This window comes from Staurois parvus, unplaced genomic scaffold, assembly GCF_062004578.1.
Source record: "Staurois parvus isolate SC_StPar_1 unplaced genomic scaffold, SC_StPar_1.0 ptg000449l, whole genome shotgun sequence".
Taxonomy (NCBI): domain Eukaryota; kingdom Metazoa; phylum Chordata; class Amphibia; order Anura; family Ranidae; genus Staurois; species Staurois parvus.
The window spans coordinates 4,401,418-4,422,205 of NW_028318245.1; the positions used below are offsets into that span (position 1 = coordinate 4,401,418).

The following is a 20,788-nucleotide window of genomic DNA, read 5'->3' on the forward strand; positions in this document are numbered from 1 at the left end:
TTGAACATTTCTCATCAATACAAGTTAATAAAATATCGAGACAATACGATATTTTACACTGGCAGAGGAACCGCCTGGGTGGGTTGGTATTTTTCAGTCCTGGTTTAGGCCTTTTCTACGGAGCTGGGAGAATGGTGGGCCAGTGAAAAGCCTGAGGGTCCAACATGGTAAGCTCCCGGCTTATGTTGCCCCATGTCTGAAAATGCTTCGGCAATGGCGAGTGACGGCGGAGGAAATTAAATCTCTTCCTAGGAAGGCCCTGGAGAGGAGGGTTGTTGAATCTGCCTTTAGCGAGCCATTGGCCTTGAGGGATTGCCCAGGCCCGGTTATGAGGGAGGGTCTGCGTTTGCTGAATCTGGAGAGAATCCCTTTAAAGTTTCGGGATTTGGCCTGGCTCTCGTTCCATGGCAGACTCTATGTGAAGGGCAACCTGAAGCATCGCTCTGCGGAGAACCGTGGTTGTCCAAGAGTGGAGTGCGGTGGAGTGGAGGAGACGATGGACCATTTCTTGCTTCAGTGCCCCTTCAATATAGAAGTCTACAAGCGGGTGGGTGGGGCTCTGGGGATCCCTTTCCTTTCCCGCTTGAGTTACGCGGAGTGGTCTTACGGAGCCTTTCAGACTCACCGGGATTTTGATTTTGAGACACTTTTTCTAGTTAGCTTAGTAGTCCGTTACCACACGTGGAATGCACGGTGTCAGGTTTCCATTCGCAAAAAAGTCCTTCCTGTCGAGGTGGTGGTGAACAACATTCTGGGTGAGGTTGGGAAGATTCGGGGTCTTGAGAAGGACAGGTGGCGGCCGGGAGCCTGGACAAAGGCGTGGAGGAATGTCAGGTCCCCGTAGCTGCTGTCTGTCAGTCTCTGGGGGCGTGGCTTCTCTTTCTGTCCTTTCACGTCCCCTAGATTTTGTAACATCAGATTTTTGAAGAAAGGCTGCATGCATGGGATCGATGTATGGGATGAATGTATGGGATGAATGTGTGGGATCAATGTATGGGGTGAATGTTTAATCGTTTCTTAGCCTGAAGGGGTGTTTAGGTGACGGTCAGGATTTGTTATTTTGCTGAAGTAAGCTGGTTTTGTTTAGTTCTACATATTTTTAAACTGTATATATGTAAATATGATTTTTATGATGTTTTTTGTTTGCAAGATTTTAATAAACAAAAAAATTTACACTCTAATGTCCCCTCCCCCACAGTCACACACTACTATTATTATTATGCACACATCACTCCCATATTTAAAAAGCCCTCACTGGACCCCACCAACCTGAACAACTTATGACCCATCTCGCTGCTCACGTTTACCTCAAAACTCTTAGAACGCTTAGTCTACAATCGCCTGAGCTCCAACCTCACTGACAACAACCTTCTTGACCCTTTACAGTCTGGCTTTCACTCTCTACACACCACTGAAACTGCCCTACTAAACCTCACTAATGATCTACTAACTGCTAAAACCAATAGTCACTACTCCGTACTCATCCCAACCAATGGCCACTACTCCGTACTCATCCCAACCAATGGCCACTACTCCGTACTCATCCCAACCAATGGCCACTACTCCGTACTCATCCCAACCAATGACCACTACTCCGTACTCATCCCAACCAATGGCCACTACTCCGTACTCATCCCAACCAATGGCCACTACTCCGTACTCATCCCAACCAATGGCCACTACTCCGTACTCATCCCAACCAATGGCCACTACTCCGTACTCATCCCAACCAATGGCCACTACTCCGTACTCATCCCAACCAATGGCCACTACTCCGTACTCATCCCAACCAATGACCACTACTCCGTACTCATCCCAACCAATGGCCACTACTCCGTACTCATCCCAACCAATATCCACTACTCCGTACTCATCCCAACCAATGACTACTACTCCGTACTCATCCCAACCAATGGCCACTACTCCGTACTCATCCCAACCAATGGCCACTACTCCGTACTCATCCCAACCAATATCCACTACTCCGTACTCATCCCAACCAATGACTACTACTCCGTACTCATCCCAACCAATGACTACTACTCCGTACTCATCCCAACCAATGGCCACTACTCCGTACTCATCCCAACCAATGGAGACTACTCCGTTCTCATCCCAACCAATGACCACTACTCCGTACTCATCCCAACCAATGGCCACTACTCCGTACTCATCCCAACCAATGGCCACTACTCCGTACTCATCCCAACCAATGGAGACTACTCCGTACTCATCCCAACCAATGGCCACTACTCCGTACTCATCCCAACCAATGGCCACTACTCCGTACTCATCCCAACCAATGGCCACTACTCCGTACTCATCCCAACCAATGGAGGCTGCTCCATACTCATCCCAACCAATGACCACTACTCCATACTCATCCCAACCAATGGCCACTACTCCATACTCTAACTACTTGACCTCTCTGCGGCTTTTGATACTGTTGACCATCCCCCCTCCTCAAAAAACTCCACTCTCTTGGCCTCCGAGACTCTGCTCTCCTACCTATCGCAGCGTTCCTTCAACGTTACAAATAAATACAATAAAAAATGTAGCGCTACTCCTTTAGGTACATACACAAACATATATATAATACATTAATTAGTGATGTGTAAACTCAAAATCACATCAAATCAATTAAAAAAAAAAAAAAAAAAATTTTTGTGATAGTGATATCAATTAAAATTAATTGGCGCCCATTACTCATTAAATATACAAAGTTAAATCAGGTAACTTAAAACATGTGAAAAAACATTTTCATATATATATATATATATATATATATATATATAATTCTGTGAATATAAAACCACACGTGCCTCTCGTGTAGTGAAAACCACAATATAACAGTAAATAGAACAGTGCTCTCAAAGTCCAATGAATGCTGATAGTGACCAAAGAATAAAAAACACACTAGGGGGATCCACTAAAGCGCTTTGATCCGCAAGGGTCGAAGTGATGAGGTGAGAGGCTTATCCAGATAGTAGTCAGATTGTCATATTCACATGCACACAAATATCTACACGGGTTTCTGTTAATTTATGGTCACCATCAGTAGTTATTGGAAGCACGATTGTGTTATTTATTCTTTGGTCACTATCAGCATTCATTGGACTTTGAGAGCACTGTTCTATTTACTGTTATATTGTGGTTTTTTCACTACACGAGAGACACGTGTGGTTTTCTATTCACAGAATTATATATATATATATATATATATATATATATATATGAAAATGTTTTTTCACGTTTTAAGTTACCTGATTTAACTTTGTATATTTAATGAGTAATGGGCACCAATTAATTTTAATTGATATCACTATCACAAAATTTTTTTTTTTTTTTTTTATTTGATTTGATGTGATTTTGAGTTTACACATCACTAATTAATGTATTATATATATGTTTGTGTATGTACTTAAAGGAGTAGCGCTACATTTTTTATTGTATTTATTTACAACAATCACTGGTATATGATTTAATGTTAGCAGCTTCTCCTGGTGTTTTTTATACAGTTGAAACACTTGTGAGCGCAGGAGGTTCACACGACTATTGTTCCTTCAACGTTACCTATAACTTGGTCTTCTCCTCTTCACTCCTTCTTTCTGTAGGGGTCCCTCAAGGTTCTGGACCCCTTCTCTTCTCCATCTACACCTCCTCTCTTGGTCACTTGATAAACTCCCATGGCTTTAAGTACCATCTCTATGTTGATGACACACAAGTCTATCTTTCTAATCCTCACCTCACCCCTTCAGTCTCCTCTCACATTACTAACCTACTAAGTGAAATATCAGCATGGATGTCACTCCACTTCCTCAAACTCAATCTTTCTAAAACGGAGCTCCTAGTATGCCCCCCAGCCCGTGCCCCCTCCCCCGACTTCTCCATCAAGATCAATAACATAACCATCAGTTCTCCTCCACCATCCACACTACATTCTCTGACAGCTCTCCTCCCACCATCCACACTACATTCTCTGACAGCTCTCCTCCTCCATCCACACTACATTCTCTGACAGCTCTCCTCCACCATCCACACTACATTCTCTGACAGCTCTCCTCCACCATCCACACTACATTCTCTGACAGCTCTCCTCCCCCCACCATCCACACTACATTCTCTGACAGCTCTCCTCCCCCCACCATCCACATTATATTCTCTGACAGCTCTCCTCCACCATCCACACTACATTCTCTGACAGCTCTCCCCCTACCATCCACACTACATTCTCTGACAGCTCTCCTCCACCATCCACACTACATTCTCTGACAGCTCTCCTCCACCATCCACACTACATTCTCTGACAGCTCTCCTCCCCCCACCATCCACACTACATTCTCTGACAGCTCTCCTCCCCCCACCATCCACACTACATTCTCTGACAGCTCTCCTCCCCATCCACACTACATTCTCTGACCGCTCTCCTCCCCCATCCACACTACATTCTCTGACAGCTCTCCTCCCCCCACCATCCACACTACATTCTCTGACAGCTCTCCCCTCACCAATAAACACTACATTCTCTGACAGCTCTCCTCCCCCACCATCCACACTACATTCTCTGACAGCTCTCCCCCCACCATCCACACTACATTCTCTGACAGCTCTCTTCCACCATCCACACTACATTCTCTGACAGCTCTCCTCCACCATCCACACTACATTCTCTGACAGCTCTCCTCCACCATCCACACTACATTCTCTGACAGCTCTCCTCCCCCCACCATCCACACTACATTCTCTGACAGCTCTCCTCCCCCCACCATCCACACTACATTCTCTGACAGCTCTCCTCCCCATCCACACTACATTCTCTGACCGCTCTCCTCCCCCATCCACACTACATTCTCTGACAGCTCTCCTCCCCCCACCATCCACACTACATTCTCTGACAGCTCTCCCCTCACCAATAAACACTACATTCTCTGACAGCTCTCCTCCCCCACCATCCACACTACATTCTCTGACAGCTCTCCCCCCACCATCCACACTACATTCTCTGACAGCTCTCTTCCACCATCCACACTACATTCTCTGACAGCTCTCCTCCTCCCACCATCCACACTACATTCACTGACAGCTCTCCCCCCACTGTCTTGAATGGATGCTATGGCTTAGTACACGGGTTTGTGACCCTTTCTGTAATCAGTAGGTAGATCCACATACATCTTATTTAGTAGTATACAAAAATAATAGGCAGACAAGGTTCCAGTTCTTTTTGCTGCATTTTTATTGTCACCATTGCATGTTTGTTGCCCACATGTATGCAAATCACAGCCGGACCATGCTGAATTTGCTGGGCAGGTGAGTATGTGAAAGGTATCATCACACCAATAAAAACAGTAACGAAAAAAAAACCAAAAAAAACAAAAAAAAACCCCCACATGATGGGATGAGGTTCCTCTTTACGTCTATAGGCCTGTAACCATTAAACCTCATCTCTAAAATCTTTATTATTATTGACAAACCCCTAAACCTGATCCCTACCCTGAGAATCTGAGGAACATGCAGTGTCCCTGGAATACTTTCTCTTGAGTCCCTGGGTCTGCATCCTTCCTGGGCCAGGTAGTAGGGTCTGCATCCTTCCTGGGCCAGGTAGTAGGGTCTGCATCCTTCCTGGGCGGGGTACGAGGGTCTGCATCATTCCGGGGCCGGGTACAAGGGTCTGCATCCTTCCTGGGCCGGGTACTAGGGTATGCATCCTACCTGGGGCGGGTACTAGGGTCTGCATCCTTCCTGGGCCGGGTACTAGGGTCTGCATCCTTCCTGGGCCGGGTACTAGGGTATGCATCCTACCTGGGCCAGGTACTAGGGTCTGCATCCTTCCTGGGCTGGGTACTAGGGTCTGCATCCTTCCTGGGACAGGTACTAGGGTCTGCATCCTTCCTGGGCCAGGTTCCAGGGTCTGCATTCTTCCTGGGCCAGGTACTAGGGTCTGCATGTTTCCTTGGCCAGGTACCAGGGTCTGCATCCTTCCTGGGCCAGGTACTAGGGTCTGCATTTTTCCTTGGCCAGGTACCAGGGTCTGCATCCTTCCTGGGCCAGGTACTAGGGTCTGCATTTTTCATTGGCCAGGTACTAGGGTCTGCATTCTTCCTGCGCCAGGTTCTAGGGTCTGCATCATTCCTGGGCCAGGTACTAGGGTCTGCATTCTTCCTGGGCCGAGTACTAGGGTCTGCATTCTTCCTGGGCCGGGTACTAGGGTCTGCATTCTTCCTGGGCCAGGTTCCAGGGTCTGCATTCTTCCTGGGCCAGGTACCAGGGTCTGCATTCTTCCTGGGTCAGGTTCCAGGGTCTGCATCCTTCCTGGGCCAGGTACTAAGATCTGTATTCCTCCTGGGCCGGGTACTAGGGTCTGCATTCTTCCTGGGCTAGGTACTAGTGTCTGCATTCTTCCTGGGCTAGGTACTAGTGTCTGCATTCTTCCTGGGTCAGGTTCCAGGGTCTGCATCCTTCCTGAGCCGGGTCGAGGGTCTGCATGCTTCCTTGGCCAGGTACTAAGATCTGCATTCCTCCTGGGCCGGGTACTAGGGTCTGCATTCTTCCTGGGCTAGGTACTAGGGTCTGCTTCCTTCCTGGGCCAGGTTCTAGGGTCTGCATTCTTCCTGCGCCAGGTACTAGGGTCTGCATCCTTCATTGGCCAGGTACTTGGGTCTGCATTCTTCCTGGGCTGGATACCAGGGTCTGCATCCTTCCTGGGCCAGGTACTAGGGACTGCATCCTTCATTGGCCAGGTACTTGGGTCTGCATTCTTCCTGGGCTGGATACCAGGGTCTGCATTCTTCCTGGGCCAGGTACCAGGGTCTGCATCCTTCTGGGCCAGGTTCTAGGGTCTGCATTTTTCCTGCGCTAGGTACTAGGGTCTGCTTCCTTCCCGGGCCAGGTTCTAGGGTCTGCATTCTTCCTGCGCCAGGTACTAGGGTCTGCATCCTTCCTGGGCCAGGTACTAGGGACTGCATCCTTCATTGGCCAGGTACTTGGGTCTGCATTCTTCCTGGGCCGGATACCAGGGTCTGCATTCTTCCTGGGCCAGGTACCAGGGTCTTCATTCTTCCTGGGCCAGGTACCAGGGTCTGCATTCTTCCTGGGCCAGGTACCAGGGTCTGCATCCTTCCTGGGCCAGGTACTAGGGTCTGCATCCTTCGTTGGCCAGGTACTTGGGTCTGCATTGTTCCTGGGCCGGGTACTAGGGTCAACATTCTTCCTGGGCCGGGTACTAGGGTCTGCATCCTTCCTGGGCCGGGTACTAGGGTCTGCATCCTTCCTGGGCCGGGTACTAGGGTCTGCATTCTTCCTGGACCGGGTACTAGGGTCTGCATTCTTCCTGGGCCAGGTACTAGGGTCTGCATCCTTCCTGGGCCAGGTACCTGGGTCTGCATCCTTCTGGGCCAGATACCAAGTTCTGCTTTCTTCCTGGGCCAGATACTAGGGTCTGCATCCTTCCTGGGCAAGGATGGGGGGATCGCGGGACAAGGTTAGGATGGGGGGTTCTCTGCAAGTCACATCCGGTGTGAACCAGCACTTGGACCAGCTAGAAAACAGCAATAGTGAATTATAATTGCTTGCAGAATTGAGCGATCGTGATTCGTGGGGGAAATTCGTCATCCGGACACTGAAAGCGATGACAGCGACAATTCTGCGACTGAGCATATTTATTATAATTTATGATTTTGTGTTTCAGACTTTCTCGGGATGTTTTCTAGACTCTCGTGCGGACAGATTTCAGTGATTTATTCCTAGGAATGACAGGCCTACAATACAAAACAACAAATTTCCATGCAAAACAATGTAGCGCTTTGACATTCAACAATACTGACATAATCAGACCGCCAGGGTGGTTAATCACGTTCGATCACCCGAACAGTTGCTTTATTAGGTCATTTTTTTGTGTCAAATATTTCAACACGAAAAAGAGCCATCCCGAATGTGAATTTTCTGGTGTCCAATCAGACTTCTTTTCCTAGAGAAAGCCTTCCCACACTGTGAACAGGCGAATGGCCGCTCGCCGGTGTGAATACTGCGATGTCTAAAAAGTATGCTTTGCTGAGTGAAACATTTCCCGCAATCCGAACAAGAAAAAGGACGTTCCCCGGTGTGAATTCTCTGGTGTCTGATAAGGCTCCCTCTCCTGGAGAAACTTTTCCCGCACTCTAAACATGACAAAAGTCCGTCCTGAGTGTGAATTTTCTGGTGTTCAACCAGGCTGCATTTCCTCGTGAAACATTTCCCGCACTCTGAACATGAAAAAGAACCTTGGCCTGCGTGAACGCTCTGGTGTCTAAGAAGTATAATATGTTGAGTGAAACATTTTCCACACTCCGCACAGGAATAAGGTCGCTCGTCAGTGTGAATTCTATGGTGTAAAATAAGGCTTCTTTTTTCAGTGAAACTTTTTCCACACTCTGAGCATAAATAAGGACGTTCATCGGTGTGAATTCTCTGGTGTAGAATAAGTTTTCTTTTACGACTGAAACATTTCCCGCACTCTGAACATGAATAGGAGCATTCGCCTGTGTGGCTTTTCTGATGATTAAGGAGGTTTCCTTTTTGACTGAAACACTTCCCACACTCTGGACATGAATAGGGACCCACGATTGTGTTACTTTTCTTGTGTCTAACAAGTGCTCTGTTCCCACACACTGAACTTGACAATGTTTCTGCACTCTGAGAATTTTGATTGCTATCTGGAGTAACCATATTTTCTTCACAAAATTCAGTAGATAAAGTAAGATGTCTCTCCATGGTATTCCAGACATAGTGCCCATCTGTTGAAAAGTAATTTAAAAAAAGAAAAAACAAGTTACAAGTATTCTTCAAGTTATTAAAAAAAAATTATGTTATATTGAGGAATGGAGATGGACCTTTCATATGGTGTCCAGTATCTCCTCCTCATTTGTTGGGAACATGACATTATATTGAGGAATGGAGATGGACCTTTCATATGGTGTCCAGTATCTCCTCCTCATTTGTTGGGAATGTGCTATTATATTGAGGAATGGAGATGGACCTTCCATATGATGTCCAGTATCTCCTCCTCATTTGTTGGGAACATGACGTTATATTGAGGAATGGAGATGGACCTTTCATATGGTGTCCAGTATCTCCTTCTCATTTGTTGGGAACATGACATTATATTGAGGAATGGAGATGGACCTTCCATATGGTGTCCAGTATCTCCTCCTCATTTGTTGGGAACATGACGTTATCTTGAGGAATGGAGATGGATCTTTCATATGGTGTCCAGTATCTCCTTCTCATTTGTTGGGAACATGACATTATATTGAGGAATGGAGATGGACCTTCCATATGGTGTCCAGTATCTCCTCCTCATTTGTTGGGAACATGTTGGTATATTGAGGAATGGAGATGGGCCTTTCATATGGTGTCCAGTATCTCCTCCTCATTTGTTGGGAAAGTGACGTTATATTGAGGAATGGAGATGGACCTTTCATATGGTGTCCAGTATCTCCTCCTCATTTATTGGGAACATGACGTTATATTGAGGAATGGAGATGGACCTTTCATATGGTGTCCAGTATCTCCTCCTCATTTGTTGGGAAAGTGACGTTATATTGAGGAATGGAGATGGACCTTTCATATGGTGTCCAGTATCTCCTCCTCATTTGTTGGGAACATGACATTATATTGAGGAATGGAGATGGACCTTTCATATGGTGGACAATATCGCCACCTTATTTTTTTTAGAAAAGTGAAAAGGTGATTTTTCTACTTGTTAGCAGTTATGACTTTCCATAATTTTTTTCCTTACCCAAGGATGTCAAGTTCTCTATCTTGAAAGAAATAGAAGTGCCTAAAGGGGCAATAGGGAAAAAAAGGACCAAAAAGGGACAAAAATGCCAAAAAGTGCTAAAATTATCAAAAAGGGGCAAAAGTACCAAAAGGGAAAAAATAAAAAAAAAAAGGTGCAAACATGGCACAATTTGTCAAAAGGGCAAAAGGAACATTAAAGCTCAAGGGACAACAGGTACAAAAGGGCTAATATGGGCTGAAACAGGCAAAAAGGACAAAAAAGGGGCAAAGGAATAAAAGGGGTAAAAAGGGCTGGATAGGTTAAAATGGCAGAAGGGCCAAAGGATCAAAAGGGCAGAAGTGCCAGAGGGGTAAAAGAGCCAAAAAGGCTGAAAGGCCCAAAGGACGTAAAGAAGCCAAAGAGCCAAAAGGGAAAAAGTGCTAAAAAAGCTAGACGAGCCAAAAGGTGCAAAGTGGGAAAAATTTGCAGAAGGGGCAAAAGGGCCTAAACGTTCAGAAGGGTCAAAAAAAGCCAAAATAAAAAAAAGTGGTATAAGGCAAAAGAATAGTGGCAAAGGGGCCATAAGGAGCAGAGGTGGCAAAAAGGGAAAAAATGTATAGTAGGGCCAAAAAGGGCAAAAGGGGTAAAAGGGCCAAAAAGGAAACATGGGTCAGAAGGATCAAAAAAGGGCAAAAGGGGCCTAAAGTTCAAAGGGATTTAAAAGGGATGAAAGCACAAAAAGATCAGAAGGGCTAAAAGGGGCAGAAGGGTCAAAAGGACCAATAGAGGCAAAGGGAGCAAAAGGGTCAGAAGGACAGAACAAACTTTGCTTTACAGAAGGAAAAAGATTTAACCTCCAAAAATGTCTCGGCATTTCGTGTTCATTACTTACTTGTATCTATGTGTAGAGAAGATTCCTCCTCCTTCATTTTCACAATCATCTCCCCCTCCTTCATAGACTGCTGATCTCCACTCACCAACCTCTCTTCTTCTTCCTCTTTAACCTTGATTTTTAGGTCTTCCACCTCTACAGCCTAAACCACAAGATAATATTACACATTTATAACAAGGGGCAAAAAGAATTTCATCCAATTACTTGAAATACATATTTAGGTGTACTCTGTATCTACCTGATGATGGTGGGGGATGGTGTGACCTTCCTGTTTGGAATCCAGAGGATGGGGACATCTCTTTGGTGGGTTCCCATGACTGGATCCATCTACCTGATGATGGTGAGGGATGGTGGGATCTTCCTGTGTGGAATCCAGGGAATACAGAGGACGGGGGCATCTCTCTGGTGGGTTCCCATTACTGGATCCATCTACCTTATGATGGTGAGGGATGGTGGGATCTTCCTGTGTGGAATCCCGGGAATACAGAGGACGGGGACATCTCTCTGGTGGGTTCCCATGACTGGATCCATCTGTAGGAAACACACACACTGACTGAATCCATTGTTTCTATGTGTTTATCAGATGATGGGGGATCTAGGTGGACCCTCCGTACTGCTCTCTCCTTTACAATAAAGTCTCCTCTTACCCGGTGATGTGAGGGGCGGCTGATTGTCCATCATGACATCCTTGTAGAGGTCCTTGTGTCCTTCTAAATACTCCCACTCCTCCATGGAGAAAAAAAGAATATTTCAACACCTTATAAGAACCTGACACACACAATGATATAGTCACCATCCAGACACATCCCTTGTCTGTTACTGGAGAATGTACCAGAATTCCCGGCACCGCTCACCTCTCCTGTCAGCAGCTCCATCATCTTCTGGGTGACTTCTAGAATCTTCTTGGCACTGGTTCCCTCTGTTGTCAGGCAGTGAGGTGGAGGCCCTGTGATGGGTGATGTCCCCAGGAGACAACTGCTGGACATTAATGGATCACCAGATATTTTCTTCACTACTTTATAATCCTGTGTATAGAGAGGAAGTAACAATTATCACCACAGACTTCCCAGAATCCTCCTCACCTCTCCGTTCAGGTCTGTGTTTTATTAATAGAGATGAGAGTGATGTCATGTGATCTCCCAGAATCCTCCTCACCTCTCTGGTCAGGTATATATTTTATTAATAGAGATGAGAGTGATGTCATGTGACCTCCCAGAATCCTCCTCACCTCTCCGGTCAGGTCCGTGTTTTATTAATAGAGATCAGAGTGATGTCATGTGACCTCCCAGAATCCTCCTCACCTCTCCGGTCAGCAGGTAGATGATCTCCAGGGTGAGGTCCAATATCCTCTCTCTCACATGTCTTTGGTCTGTCTCCATCTTCATTGATGTGGTCATGTGATCTAAACAGTCCAAAATGAACAGCAGGATAAGGATTTTCGATAGGTCAAACAAATTATCACGTGGCGCACTGGCTGCGGTACGGCAGCACTCCACGAACGGGGACCTCCCTTTGAAAATGGAAGAAAAACAAGAGTTGAGAATTCAATTATATACAGAGTACCAAATAAATGTGTAACCTTCTACTGATAAAATTGGGTCAGAGGAGGAAAAAACCAACACATTTCAGGGACAAAACAGATTCTCCCTTCATCAGGGCTACAAAACTACTCAACATTTATATAAATGATACATATAAAAATATACATGCAAATAAAAATGATAAATATAAGACTCGTGTTCACAGATGACCTATTAGTGTAGGTCACAAACCCCCACAGATGACCATGCCCTCTACTATTCCCAGCTTGCTTGGTAACTTTAAAGTCAGCTATTCTGAATCTGAGATCCTAAATATTTCTTTATCCCAGGGACAAGATTTATTACTCGACCAAAATGTTCCCTTCAAAAAATGGACCATGTCAGGAATTGGATCTAAACCTAGGACCTCTGCTGTGTCTGGCAGTAGCTCACCTTGTAGGGCCACCTGAGATGCCGAACAGCTCCCTCTCTTATCCCTCCTACCTTGTTTCCCATGAATCTTGAACTCTTTGCTCCTCCCATGAACTTCCTATTTAAGCCATGTTTTTAATACAGTATCTTGTTTTTGTCACTCCTAGTGTGGTCCATACCTTCTCTACCACTGGTTACCGACCTTTGGCTTGTTCCTTCCGCCAAAACCCAACCTGTAGCCACTTGTTACCAACTTTTGACTTGTTTACTGACCATTCTTATGCACGATCCCTACCAGCTATATCTGCTGCTGGATCCCGGCTTTCTCACCTGCTGGTGGGGCAATCCTGAGGACCGTGACCTGGTACTAACACCCATCTCCACCATCAGAAGCTCTTATGAACACCAATTAGTGCTTAGACCCCACGCCTCGGGTGACCTGCCTGTAACGGAACCGACCCTAGACTCCGCTTGGGTACTTCCGTTAGACTACCGCTTCCCCGTCCGAACACCGACCACAGACACCACAGCCGACCACACAAGACTAGACGACACCAGTCTTGAAGTAAACCAGGAGATAGACTAGTTTATTTGAACACAGATACAAGATTTATACACTCAGGGGGCAATGCCCCCTCCCTGCAGAATGACACATGGCGAGGCAATCTACATTTAGTAACAAGAGATACACCAGCAGACAGTCCCACCAGGAGGGAGGGCTGCTGGAGACACCCCCCACCAAGCCAATACACATAAACACATACATCCCATAATAGTTTGCTCCCAAGCCTGACAAACAACAGAATAATGGGATGCAGCCACACAACACCAAACAATCCACAACCCCCACCCCACCTATACATGTCTATACAATATTAGGACAGATCACCCTGTATCCCTAACAGGCACAGGGTGACTTACACATAATAGGGATATGGGGAGCTGAGACAGGGGTCTCCCCACCTCTCCAAAGTGAGCTGTGTTCCACGGGCCCCCCACCCAAAGTGACTCCCATCACACTGCCTTTGTACTTTTCCTGCTGGTCAGTAGGAGTCTCTCTACTACTATAGCTGCTGGTCTCCAAGCCTTACCCCTGACCATGACAAACCCACCCATTGAAATATATTGGTATTCAAGTCCCAGCAGACCTCTTCCAACTTTACTTCCTGAATTACATTCCTCTCCTCCAAAAAACCCTCCCATATCACCGTGGCCTCTACTCATGACGTGGTAGATCAATATTTCAAAATTGACATTTTTCCTATACACTTTCCATGCCATTCCCATAGTGACCCCCGCTCATTCCACCAGACCCTACAGAAAAAGGGTTTGCTTATTTGGGGTTCACGCCACCCACACCTTTGCACGACAATCGTCACCCATCCTAATTTCAAGGGTGGAGCTTGTGCAAGTACTCATGTTCTTCCTGTCCCTCAGCACCATCTTTTCTACCTTCAGTGGGGCCTGGGCAGGAGATACAAGGAAGGCCGACCTCATCAGTTCAGACTTCTACCAGGCAACTGGTTTCAGTGCCAACCTCTCAAATATTGTCTTGAAAATGAACAGGCTCTCTCCTCCTGTGACTTAAAGGCTTTCGCCTGGATTAATCAAGGTTCAGAAATACATTGCATCCTACCACCCCAGCCCTCACCGCCATCTTCATATGCTTTGTGACAAACTTTTCTCTTAGCTACCGTTCTCACACAAGTATGGACATCTGATCCCCTATATTTGGGAATACGGCATTCTTTCTGGCCTTAACTCAATTCCACTCCTTAGTCTGGGATAGAAAAAAACATCCTTGCCTTTACCAGATCACATGACAGGGCAATCTCTCACTTATTCATGATTTTCTACTATGCACTACCCTGTTGACAATGCAATGGTTGGCAAATTAGCAGCTCAACTATATGGATAAATGGCTCTATATTTAGGATGTATCTGGTCTATAAACCAGAGGTTCTGGATGGATGGTTGGATAAATGGCTCTATATTTAGGACGTATCCGGTCTATAAACCGGAGGCTCTGGATGGACGGTTGGATAAATGGTTCTACATTTAGGACGTATCCGGTCTATAAACCGGAGGCTCTGGATGGACGGTTGGATAAATGGCTCTATATTTAGGACGTATCCGGTCTATAAACCAGAGGCTCTGGATGGACGGTTGGATAAATGGTTCTATATTTAGGACGTATCCGGTCTATAAACCAGAGGCTCTGGATGGACGGTTGGATAAATGGTTCTATATTTAGGACGTATCCGGTCTATAAACCAGAGGCTCCGGATGGACGGTTGGATAAATGGTTCTATATTTAGGACGTATCCGGTCTATAAACCAGAGGCTCCGGATGGACGGTTGGATAAATGGTTCTATATTTAGGACGTATCCGGTCTATAAACCAGAGGCTCTGGATGGACGGTTGGATAAATGGTTCTATGTTCAGGACGTATCCGGTCTATAAACCAGAAGCTCTGGATGGACGGTTGGTAGGGTTGCCACCGCACCCCTTTGACACCGAACACATATTAATGACACGGGTTCTGGGGTCAACTTAATGCAGAGAAGGCACTAAGGGAGTTTAATTATGACTTTAATCAGCCACAGAACCTGTGTCCTTAATATGTGTTCGGTGTTAAAGGAGTGAGATGGCAAGCCTAACAATTGGATAAATGGCTCTATATGTAGGATGGATCTTTGTATATATTTTAATACACTATAATATTTATGTACCAAAAGCTGCTGGAGATAAAAGACGTCACGGTGACTATGGAGGAAGAGAACGGTTATGACGATAGAGGAAGAAGACGGACGTGACTATGGAGGAAGAGGACGGACGTGACTATGGAGGAAGAGGACGGGCGTGACGATGGAGGAAGAGGACGGACATGACGATGGAGGAAGAGGACGGACATGACGATGGAGGAAGAGGACAGGCATGACGATAGAGGAAGAGGACGGTCATGACGATGGAGGAAGAGGACGGGCGTGACGAGGAAGAGGATGGTCATGACAATGGAGGAAGAGGACGGACATGACTGTGGAGGAAGAGGACGGGCATGACGATGGACGAAGAGAACAGGCATGATGGGGAGGCTATTGGGTGTAAATATAAAACAGGATCTTATTACCTCCTCTGTTGCCAGTTCCAGCAATGTCTCCTCTCAACGTCTTCTCAGGTCACCTCTCACCCGGAACTTCATATTTGTACCTGACATCACTTCCTGTCTGCATCTGACATCACTTCCTGTCTGTGCTTTCTATGTGCTGCCAGTGAGATCCCTACTGCAGCCTACATTATAAGTACAGCCAAAGCTTACCCCCCATACTTCTCTTCTGGGTCATGGGAGTGCACTTGCTTTTACTATTGTCCACGATTAGCTGTTGTCACAGAGCGGCACCAGGCTCTGGAATAGGGTGGCCACCTCAACCCTTTAACACCGAACACCTAATAATGACACGGGTTCTGAGGCTAATTTATTGCAGATAAGGCTCTAAGTGAATTTAATGACCACCCTAATCAGAAACCCTACTCTGGAAGGATCCATTGTTGGGATTGACCAAGCTGCCTGATTGGCTTCCTTTGGCTCTCATCTTTGAGAGCCAAAGCCAGCTGCTACCGCCCCGTCACCAACTCGATGATCCATTGAGTGCCGGAGGGGCAGAGCCGAGACCCCGCTCTGCGCAGAGTGAGACCTGAGTGATCAGTGGTTATGTGATTGCTTAGTTCCCAGGCTTAGAGCAAACATGGTACAGCTGCACCATGGAGGTTTTTATGGGGTTTTGTTTTTTTTTATAGCCCAAACTTCTCCTTTAACTTTTTAGCCCCTACCCTCATGGTCCATTCTTGTGTTGCATCGCACACTTTCTGATATGTGCAGCACCCTCCTAGATAGGTGCCAAGAAAATTTAGTTCCTGGCTTCTAATCCTCAGAGCCAACCCAAGAGGCAAGTCCTCGAAATGCGTTAGAAACCCAAGAGGACTTGCCTCTTGGGTTGGCTCTGAGGAAGAGGCAAGTCCTCGAAATGCGTTAGTTTGTTGAAAGTCCAGGGTTTTCATTGCGGATGGCCACGTAGTGTGGATTGGACAGTGCTGTTCTTTACGATGTGCCTTTGACATTTGTCATTTGTGAGTACGATACCTATTTTTATTTCCTCAATAAATGTTGTTTACGGTAATGCACTAGGAACATTGGCCCTCTGTTTGTTTTCTTTATATCTAGTGCATTTGGACTACCCCGGTGTAGCTGGCCAGCTAAGACCAGTCCTAGGTTGTTAATATGGTTCACATATATGTGTATACCAAACCTGCCAATAACCTCAGTACAGTATATATGTACATATGTTAAAGCCAAAAGCAAAATCATTGCTGTAATTTATGTCTTTGATTGTTATATGATATTTCTATATTCATTGTGTTAGCAGAAGCAGAAAAGGAAAATATGCCTTTAAGAGTTAGTTAAAGATGAGCCAATCACAGACAGCCTCACACTGTACAGAGCCTTAACCAATCCCAGCCAGTTTCACATTTATGCCTGTGTAAAACTCCCTGCTAGGATTTTCTAGAGACACATGCTCAGCAGACAGAAGAGGAAACAGACAGTTCCAATCAGAAGAGCTTTATGGAAACAGAGAAGGCCAAATAGGTATTTAATGCACTTGTGTTTTCCTCTGTTGTTTAGTAATGCAGGTAGATCTGTATGTAAAAACTGTTGTGTGTGTTTACTTGTAGTTCCACCAAATTTACGAACTTACAAATCAAGTCACTGTAGAGTAATTAACGAATTTATAAATCCAAGTGAATTTATCAATCTATCGAAATAAACAGAACGAATTTATCAAATCTATTGAACCTATCGAGATAAGCTATCGAATCAAACTACTGTAATATAAAGAAATAAGCTACTGTATGATAAATGAAACAAGCCATTGTAAGCAGTTATATGAAGAAGATTGAAGTTATTAAAGAAGTTAACTAAAGTATTCGGTGTGCTCTTTAAACCTACTGCATCCATAGAGCGGCATTGGAGGAATTACAGAGTAAAGTCAGTCTAATTAAACAAAGAATCAGCAATTGCATAATTTTTCTAATGCCACAGCGCACTAGGCACCAAAGGGTGCTGCGCCTGCCACACCCGGTCCTTTGAGGGCAGCAAGGAGTGCACATTTCAGGACATCTGAGATGTAGCCATAGCTCATGCTGAGTCCATCCCCAAGCACAGGAGTATTTGGGTTTGCTGTAGACCTGGAGCAGAGGTGTCTTGTCCTAGAGGAGGAGATTTCGAAAGGGGACATTGAGTCTGGTGTCCTGAAAAGCTCAGTCCATTAATTGCTTGTGCAAGGACTCTGCTCACATTTCTAGGAAGAAATTTAGCATCCTCAAGTTCCTTGCCCATTCTGCTTCAGGAGAAAAGGCCTGAAGCTCTCCCTTGACAAATGTAAATTTGCTCAGCCTTCAATAAACTTTGTGGGCCACATTGTACCCTCAGAATTCGTGTTGATCAAGAAAGTAAGCGGTGTGGTGACCTGGTCTCATCGCACAAAGACAAGGCATTTTTTTCCCTTTTGCTGACCCCAATCCTGGGCATTTCTCCTACCCCTGGCCACCAACAACGAGCATTTTTCCTCCAACTGATAATCAGTGCCAGGCTTTTTTTTATCTCCGGGTGACCACCAACACCAGCCATTTTTTTTTTTCCATCAGTTGACCATAGACACAAGCCATCTTTTCCTTCTGCTGACCAAAAACATAACTGATATACTGTACACAGCTGACTGTTGTGATCTACACATTGTGTTTTACATAATATAGGGCTTACTGCTGTGCATTACATACTCCTGACCAAAAATGTTTGTTATCTAAACCAGTGTTTCTCAACCTTTTTTCACTCAAGGCACCCTGAAAAATTATGGAGAGTCCCGAGGCACCCTTTAAAATTATGGATAGTCTTGAGGCACCCTTTAAAATTATGGACAGTCCCAAGGCACCCTTTAAAATTATGGAGAGTCCCGAGGCACCCTTTAAAATTATGGACAGTCCCGAGGCACCCTTAAAAATTATGGACAGTCCTGAGGCACCCTTTAAAATTATGGACAGTCCCAAGGCACCCTTAAAAATTATGGACACTTCTGAGGCACCCTTTAAAATTATAGACAGTCTTGAGGAACCCTTTAAAATTATGGAGAGTCCTGAGGCACCCTTTAAAATTATGGACAGTTCCAAGGCACCCTTTAAAATTATAGACAGTCTTGAGGAACCCTTCAAAATTATGGACAGTCCTGAGGCACCCTTTAAAATTATGGACAGTCCCAAGGCACCCTTTAAAATTATGGACAGTCCCGAGGCACCCTTAAAAATTATGGACAGTCTTGAGGCACCCTTTAAAATTATGGACAGTCCCAAGGCACCCTTTAAAATTATGGACAGTCTTGAGGCACTCCATTCTAAATGTGAAACATTTATATAAGACAGCAACATCCATACACTTAGAACACCCAACATTAGAGGTGATTTATTCTTCCAAAGCAAATACACTTTTTGAAGGGTCCTTCTAGGACGCTGCGCAGGTAGCTGACATCCTCCTTATCAACTGATGATGTCATTGGTTGTAGGAAGCCAGCAGCTAGAAGGTCGTAATGGTGCACAATGAAAGCCCGTGGCTTTGTGTAACTTGTATACAAGTTCTGGGCAATTTTTAGACATTTTTCCAAGGCACCCCTGAAGAAACCTCAAGGCACCCCAAGATGCCCGGGCACCCTGGTTGAAAAAGGCTGGCCTAAACAGTTGTTGATTTCTAAGTAGTTTTAATTGTTTAATAAACTTTTTCTTTAAGGCAGTTTCAGACAAAATGTTGGCTGAGTGCTTGAAACTCTCGATTGTGGAAGAGAAATATTTTATGGGTACAAGGACTGTGGCAAATGTGTACTATGTGTGTATTGAGAGCAGGCTTAAACAATACTTACCCATGTTCCTTTAGGCCATACCCAACAACAGCACTCTTTGCAGGTTGTCCATCTTTCTCAACTTCTGAAATTGGGAGGTCTGCTGTCAACCCAAAAAAGTCCAGAATTGACTATCAACATTTCCCTCATAGTCTTCGAAAGAGTTGGGCACCAAGTTTGGTTTCTCCATATTTCTACTGGATCTTAAGAGAATCAAACCAAGGAAGATTCATTACAAAGGATGTGTGGGTTCTATGCAATCCAGTCTCCTCCATAACTATGCACTGCAATACTGAAAAAGTCCCCCAGCACACATTGCTCACTCAGAACTACCCATACAATGGTAGAGACACACAGATTGCTCCTTCAACAATGTCAACATCACTAAACACTCTGCAGCCCCAATTCCTGTACTACATTCTTTGGGAGCTTCTTCAATTCACAATACATTCTCCATAAGCTCCTCCTGCCCCTGTTCCCACGATATTGACTGGAACATACCTCCATATCTCCTCCACCCTCAATAACGACACTAAATTCCCTGGTATCTCTCTCATCATCATTCTCACTACATTCTCTGACAGCTCTCCTCCACCATCCATACTACATTCTCTGACAGCTCTCCTCCCAACATCCACACTACATTCTCTGACAGCTCTCCTCCACCATCCACACTACATTCTCTGACAGCTCTCCTCCCAACATCCACACTACATTCTCTGACAGCTCTCCTCCCAACATCCACACTACATTCTCTGACAGCTCTCCTCCCAACATCCACACTACATTCTCTGACAGCTCTCCTCCCAACATCCACACTACATTCTCTGACAGCTCTCCTCCCACCATCCACACTACATTCTGATAGCTCTCCTCCCACCATCCACACTACATTCTGATAGCTCTCCTCCCCCACCATCCACACTACATTCTCTGACAGCTCTCCTCCCCCACCATCCACACTACATTTTCTGACAGCTCTCCTCCCCCCACCATCCACACTACATTCTCTGACAGCTCTCCTCCACCATCCACACTACATTCTCCGACAGCTCTCCTCCCACCATCCACACTACATTCTCTGACAGCTCTACTCCCCCACCATCCACACTACATTCTCTGACAGTTCTCCTCCACCATCCACACTACATTCTCTGACAGCTCTACTCCCCCCACCATCCACACTACATTCTCTGACAGCTCTACTCCCCCCACCATCCACACTACATTCTCTGACAGCTCTCCTCC

General features: G+C 45.6%; 1 protein-coding gene across 2 annotated transcripts; it reads right to left on the bottom strand.

The window, feature by feature from the left end:
• Positions 1-5,215: 5,215 nt before the first annotated feature.
• On the bottom strand, positions 5,216-15,818 carry LOC149453394 (uncharacterized). Of its 2 annotated transcripts, none has more exons than XM_089688444.1 (7): positions 15,730-15,818; positions 11,948-12,048; positions 11,501-11,671; positions 11,294-11,372; positions 10,885-11,177; positions 10,647-10,788; positions 5,216-8,768 (listed from the first exon to the last, which is right to left on the bottom strand). In XM_089688444.1, the coding sequence occupies exons 2-7, from the start codon at positions 12,041-12,043 to the stop codon at positions 7,903-7,905; spliced, it is 1,647 nt and encodes a 548-aa protein (XP_089544570.1). In that variant the 5' UTR covers positions 12,044-12,048; positions 15,730-15,818; the 3' UTR covers positions 5,216-7,902. The 2 variants fall into 2 exon arrangements, with proteins under 2 accessions (XP_089544570.1, XP_089544569.1); XM_089688443.1 differs by having other exon boundaries at positions 11,948-12,156; positions 15,730-15,801.
• Between the last annotated feature and the right edge of the window lie 4,970 nt (positions 15,819-20,788).